General features: G+C 37.2%; 1 protein-coding gene across 1 annotated transcript; it reads right to left on the reverse strand.

Annotated features, from left to right (window-relative positions):
* Positions 1 to 351: 351 nt before the first annotated feature.
* Positions 352 to 6,135, reverse strand: stx (stuxnet). The gene is made up of 5 exons (XM_053746259.2): positions 5,761 to 6,135; positions 5,548 to 5,635; positions 3,895 to 5,375; positions 3,582 to 3,669; positions 352 to 3,439 (listed from the first exon to the last, which is right to left on the reverse strand). Exons 1-5 carry the CDS (start codon positions 5,958 to 5,960, stop codon positions 3,095 to 3,097), a joined length of 2,202 nt encoding a protein of 733 aa, XP_053602234.1. The 5' UTR covers positions 5,961 to 6,135; the 3' UTR covers positions 352 to 3,094.
* Between the last annotated feature and the right edge of the window lie 900 nt (positions 6,136 to 7,035).

Consider the following 7,035-nt stretch of genomic DNA (forward strand, 5'->3'; position numbering starts at 1 on the left):
TTGTTAAGCTGTATTGAAATCCAACTTTGTTAAGATTAGTCTTACAAAACTTAATTTTATATTTAAGTTCGTGTTGGATTAGTTATATTGTAAAAGACATTGTTAAAGCAGGTTTATTTGTATATATAATGTGTTGTATGTCGTTCAATGCATATCAGAATGAGAAAGCACATATTACGTTCAGAAGGCGAGTGATATCAGAAAGAATTATGTGATAGCAACACGTCGCCACACATGACACGACCAGTAATTATGAAGTTAACATTTTTCAATAAATGTTTTTCTTATTTGTAAACACATTAACTTTTATTTTCCTACATAAATTTAAGTTTTATGAGTGAAACCAGGAAATAGTTTTGTTATTTAACTTTATTCTCCTCACTAGACATGCAAATACAAGGACAAAAACAATTCACAAGTTCCCCTCAAAACCTTATAACAAAACGTCTCACGACTAAATAAACGATTGGTAACAAATTTATATACATACAATATCTGCGTGCGTCATGTTAGAGAAGGTCCAGTATTAGCTGTAAATAAAAATTACTGGAAAGTTTGATATAACGTAAATACTTGAGATCTTATGAACCAGCGTGGTAAGAGATCGAACAGAAAATAGAATGGGTCAATAAAAAGAAGTGGCTTCTCGATAGGTGGTACGATCAGTCTTTCGACCATGTCCACAAAACATTGTGTCGACTGATCGGCCCGCTTGAACTATTCGAAGATGCCATGCTTTATAATGTACAATAATTTGAGCTTACTGATAAATGGCACAATCTATCTGCACCTTACATTACGAATACTTATTTCCACTATTCCAAAATTAAGTTGATACAAAGTAGCCAATGAATATTTTCATTATCGTGGTGTTGAAATAGTGGGCATAAGTTCAAATAGGCACTTTCTTTAAGTAGTACTCGCGAGGAATCATTATTGCTTTGTTATTCGAAGACAAACTGATGGTAGGTCCCTTACCAAAGTGGGAAAGGGGTGTCAGGTATATTGCAGCATTCAACGGAAGACTTACATTTACTACCCTTATCCAACTCCCGCACCCTAAGGTCTAAGTGGACGTGCTTGTTTAGTCTATTTTAATAAATTCATTCAACTATGTAACACCTGGTAGTCATATAAAGTTATGAATACATAAATGCCGAATATACACAAAAATGAGTTACGATATCGCATCACTCGTGCTATTTCTTTTCTCACTCAATGTATCGAGAAGTAAACACCAAAAAACTTGAGATGTATTTGCTAAAATTGTTTTTGAATATTCGTACATAAGTGTCTACTTTTATGTATTAGTACAAAACTCGACATAGCTCATACTTTCATTTGTGTTTAACATAAAAAATAATATTATGATAACACTTTTGTTATCTAACAATGATAACGCAATTCATACGCGTCCTCGACTTTGTCAATGATAGTTGTTAGAAATTCATCGATATCATAAGCTAAATAATATATTTTGTTAACTTAAATTCCTGTGATTCAATACATTCAAATTTAGTCTGAGGATTATAGTGATTATAATTTAGTGATCCAAGAATACTTCACAAACCTATATCGTTGCTAATTCAACAGTAAAATGTTATAAATCGATAGATGAAATCGTCAATAAGCATTTCCACTATTATATTTCGCATAATAGTTATATACAAAGCTAAATCTATACTAGTGCTTCTATATATATATATTTTTTCTGTAGGATCATCTTGTGTATATTTAATACAAATTGGCGTCGACTGCATTAATACGATTTTTTTTCTTTACTATGCACCTAATTAAAAAACTAAACGAAATATCTGTGCAATGAAAAACATTTATTAAATTTAACAACAAATTGGAAAAGAAGAAGAAAAAAACAATGAAAATAGTTTAAAACAACAGTGCCAATTAATCTAGGTATCTCAAAAATTGAGGATATATACAGTGTTTTCAGAAAAAGTGTAATAAAATATAATTATGGTGTAAAAAAATTGTTAGTATGAAATCAATGTGTACCTATGATGTTGAAATGTCAGCTGTTTTCGTATCGCTTTTCTAGCAGGGTTGGTCCCTTAGTACAAGCTATTGACTCATTATACGTATAAAGTTGTACACATTTTAAAATGCAAAGAAACATTTTTTAGGAAACTGGTTGGAAAGGCTTTCAAATGCGCAGTATCAGTATAGTTAGTCAACTTAATATACGTGGGCTAAAATTTCGAAAGGTCTATTAATTGACAAAAATTAAGCTACATAATATGCAAAGTATCTAAAAAGAAGACTGAACCAATAATATAATAAAATATAATCTAAAAAATAACAACAAAAACCAATTTTAAGGCGCGCCAGGCAACTATCTGAAGACTTACATAACTATAACGCTATAGTGATTTTGCTAATTATCAATCTTTATCATTTGTACATGCGTATAATAGCACTTAAAATAATACCGCTACGACTATTACTTCTATCATCTGCTCTTAGTCGAAATGATAATTTAGAACGTTATCGGCCGAGCCCGCGTGCAAAACTGAGTAACATTCATACGTTTCTAAGCATACATAGTCTAGATAAACAATAGAATACATACTCCTCATCACAATTCTGAAATTAGACAAGGTTATAGAGAAAGTACCCATTATTTCCTAAGTTGACGCAAAACAATAAGCATTTGCATATATTCGCTTAAAGCACGTACTGAAAGCTGAAAGTAGACTGGAGTCAACATTGCGAATGCGAACTTGACACCGTTATTCTGAAATGTATAGCCACAATACGTGATTCAGTACTCAGATACGCACGGTCTCCAAATGCAGGCAGGTTTGAGTCCAAACATCCACACCCCTCCATAAAACGATATTAGACCTAAACTAAAACCTTTTCAAATACAATTTATATTCGGATAATATACTCAGTTTAGGTTTAAAACTATTTCGGAGGGCTTTAGTCTAACAATACAAAGCCTACAGCGGGAGACGTCTCGATGCAAACGAACGCGGCAGCGCGACGCCGTCACAGCGAAGTGAAACACTGAGAATTTTAAATTTCCATAAAAAGCGACAACGGGAGCGTCGGGTGATTAACTCAATATCGCGTGTTAAGCAACCGTCTCGATCTCCTCCGGGACGGGGGCGGGTTTGTCCGAAGCGGCCAATGTTTTCGACGGCAAATTGTAAGGCAAAGTCTTCAGCTTCCGCGCCTCGCGCCGCTGCTTCTTCTGCTGCATCACGAGCCGCAGCTGCTCCAGCTTGCACTTGGTCTTGGAGTTCTCCATCGCCAGCGCGCTGGCCGTGCTGCAGGCGCCGCAGGCCGCGGCCGCGCCCGCGCACGCGGGGCAAGGCGCCGGCGCACGGCCGCTGCAGCGGCACGGGGGCGCCGCACACCCCAAGCATTTGTTTTGCTCCGGTTCTGTGTTTGTTGAGCATGTGCGCTTGGACTCCTTCTGAAATGTAACATCATTCGATGAAACCCCCTGATTCTGATATATGACTTTAGAAGACGTTAGAAGAGTTACTTACAAATTAATGTTAATCTCAAAAATCCAGTCAACAATAAATATAATTAAAGAAGTAATAAATATTTACCTGTGACAAAGCAATGGGAGGTGCTGCACACAATAAGTCATTTAATATGTGGATGATAGTGGAAATGTCCCTCTTTGGTCGGCCATATCTGAAATTGAACAAGAACATATTAAATAGAGAAACTTTTGACATAATTAACAAATGGTACTTTACTCATTTTAAACACTTCCCTCCTCACTTCCTTCCTCTTATGCCTCAAATATAGCTCAAATCTTTTTGTAATTGAGCTACATATCCAGACAGACTAGAATATCAAAAGAACTCTTGTTATTTGTAAAGATTGGTATAAAAACAAAAATATTAAACCACATACCTATCTTGAAGTGCAGGATTCAATGTGCCTGAAAAGGTTCCCGAATATATTCCTTTGCCATGATGCTTCATGGATTCTATCACAGCCCCGGGACCAATCTTCGTGCGCACTGTCTCCTCAGCGGCTCTGAGATCAATCTTATTTGTCAACACTTCTTTTGACAGCTTCTTAAGCTTCTGTGTTAAATTCTTAGATGCTTCTATGAGAGCTTTAGTATCTACAGGCGGAGTAGGGGAAGCCCTCTGTGGCTTCTTTGGAGTCTCAGGAGCTCTGAATGGAATCTGTTTAGAAGTAGAAGGAGTAGCATTATCTTCAGCCTGCCCACTGCTTGGTTGGAGGATGAGTTTCCTTGAATTTGTTATATATGGCTCTATCCTTGATGTGGAAGGTTGAACTAAACTACTCTCTTGTCTATTCTGCATCCTTTTCTTATGTTTATTAACCACAGACTGCATAAATGCTTTTTGCTTATTTTGTCCAATTGGATGCTTGAATTTAGAAGTCTTGTGCAGCAGATATTGGAATCGTTTATTTTTCAATGGCTCATTTATACTTTGGAAGGAAGGTAAAGCTCCTGTGGTCTCTTGCGTTCCATGGCTAGTGGTAGCCAAGTTTGATATCTCCCGATCCATCATAGATTCATCATGTTCTTCAAATAGACCTTTATCTACTGCACTATTAAAGAGATTCTCCATAGGGTATTCATCAATAGTACTTTCAGCTAAGAATGAACTTTGATCAGTGAAGTTATCACTGTCATCACTAAATGAGCTATCAGGGGTGTGGGAGGATGTGGAACATGCTTTGTCACAAATGGCACTTGTGGAAGGAATCTCTTCATTACCTAACTTATTCTGTGATAACAAATCTATCAAATTATTTTTTACAGTGTTGACAAGGGCAGTATCCCTGCCCTCAGAGGTAGATACATCTATAGGACTAGACACCAAATTAGATAATGATTTGATTGGAGATTGCTCATTTTCTAATGATGTGTCTGATAGATCAGAAAGGGTGCAGTTGGTTGTGTCCATGGACTCATCCTTTTCTGGACTACTTTCAGATTTTTCAGCATATTTCTCTTCAGCCATTGATTTGTATAATTCAAAGGCATTTTGTAGCATTTCCAAATCTTGTTTTTGTAAAACATGTGTCTGTTGCTCTGGCTTAGCTTTCTCAGTTTCCTCAGTGTCATCATTGTCTGTAGGTTTTTGTGGGGTGTTCTGAGGGCTGGGGGATTCCCTGTCACATTTAGAACGAGTAGTGGAGGCCGAGGTCTTTGTGGGTGTAGAAGTGCGAATGGATCGGGAGGTGCTCGAGGCAATAGAATCAAGTGTTGACAAACGAAGTTGAATCAACATCATGTGGTCACCTAACCTCATGGTCAAATTCAAAGGTGATTTACCACTCAGAAAGTCATTAACCTGTGTGTCATTAAGGGACTCTAGTGCTTGCATCACAGAATTTTCGGGTCTTTGACTCTGAAAACAATATAATTACAAATTTAAAGAAGTGAAATTCTAATTAGTCATTTAGTCAATATAATTAATACACATTTCTATTTGAGATAAATGACAATGATTAGTTTCACTTTGTTGAGAAACACGTGATTATCGCGAGGTGTTGATTTCGAAATTCGAAGTAGCAACTTACCAGGAGGCCTGTCTCGACGCTTGGCAGCAGAATGACGCGTGAGCCGTCCAGCAGACCGTTCTCTTCCAGAGTACCATCCCGCAGTTGTCTGCGAAGACAAAACCTCAAGTTAATAAATAGCAGAGTCAAAGGACGCGGATGCGTCATCGTATCGACGCAACTTATTTCCGCGATGTTTGACAATAGAAGCTTGGCGTCTAATCTTGCACTCACCTTTCGCGATGCAGTAGGCATATCCGATCTTTAGACACTTTCAACTTCTTCGAAACTAGTTTCTTGAGGTGCTCCACTGTATTTTTACCGTTCAAACTGATTGAAAAGTTACCACCAGTTGTCGTTTGTATATTCAGCGTTATGTCCGTAGTTTGGGGCGAGCCACACCCGTACACTTCTGTTCCTGTAGCACGTTCCATATTTTCCACATAAATAACACTAGAATTTACAATATATCACGTTTTTAATGGTACAAGGCTTATCTTAGATTACACAGCTATTTTATTGCTGGATAGAAATAACAGGGTCACACGCCAGACCCCCAGATTTTGATGTGGCCGTCGTCGGTGTGACCAGTCTCCTTCGCGATATCCCGTTAATTTTTTTACAACAGCCAGCTGATGCGAAGCGCTGTACATAAACGTTCCGTTCTCAATTTTAATTCATATTTGAATGATTGTCCGAAGACATAATGTATTCAAGTTTCAACTTTGAAATACCAAATTTATTAAATGAGAATAAATATTATAGAAATAAGTTTAATTATGATAAGAATACTTCATAACATAGATGATGTTATAAGACTTACAAGAAACAATGTGTGAAATGAATTATTAATGTCATTTTAATATTGCTTACGTCACGGCGGAAAGAAAGCTGCTTTGAGCGCGAATTTCGAACTTTCAATTTTATACTTGTGCGAGTGTTGTAGTGTAGTGGAGTTTTAATAGGACACCACAAAGTTCTGTGTAAGACACACATGCACTGCTACAAAAGCATCCAAAATATAATGTAGCAAGTATAGTATAGCTGGAAGACCACCTCCTTCAAGTTTGTATCTAAGTAGGTATTTATTTTCAAAGCAGGCGTATTCGGTTTTGTTGGAGTGTACCTAAGTTCTGTCCCTTTCTTCGTAGCCACATACAATATCTAATAAATATATAGACAAATCACACAGATTGAGTTAGCCCCAAGTAGGTAGGTTGGAAACTTGTGTTATGGGATACTAATATACATTATAGATAAACATCCAAGATCATCAAATAATCTTTTTCAGATGGACCCGGGGGTCCATCTGAAAAAGATTATTCACCACCATCACCTGATCGGGGATCGAACCAGAGACCTTCAGTGTAGCCGTCCGGCGTGATGACCATTAGGCCAACGGAGGTCGTCATATCTGCCGGAAATATATTTTTTTATAGAATTGATAGTGCCACGCAGCCGTAAAAAGCCTAAGGGCATTGGTGGTGTCTTAGGGTAAAAAGGATATTA

This window comes from Plodia interpunctella, chromosome 6 (assembly GCF_027563975.2).
Source record: "Plodia interpunctella isolate USDA-ARS_2022_Savannah chromosome 6, ilPloInte3.2, whole genome shotgun sequence".
Taxonomy (NCBI): domain Eukaryota; kingdom Metazoa; phylum Arthropoda; class Insecta; order Lepidoptera; family Pyralidae; genus Plodia; species Plodia interpunctella.

Coding starts and splice junctions, on each gene's coding strand:
- stx (XM_053746259.2), bottom strand. CDS start 5,960: ATGGAACGTGCTACAGGAACAGAAGTGTACGGGTGTGGCTCGCCCCAA. Junction 5,636..5,760: donor TGCCTACTGCATCGCGAAAG/GTGAGTGCAAGA, acceptor TTGTCTTCGCAG/ACAACTGCGGGATGGTACTC. Junction 3,440..3,581: donor CTCCCATTGCTTTGTCACAG/GTAAATATTTAT, acceptor GTTACATTTCAG/AAGGAGTCCAAGCGCACATG.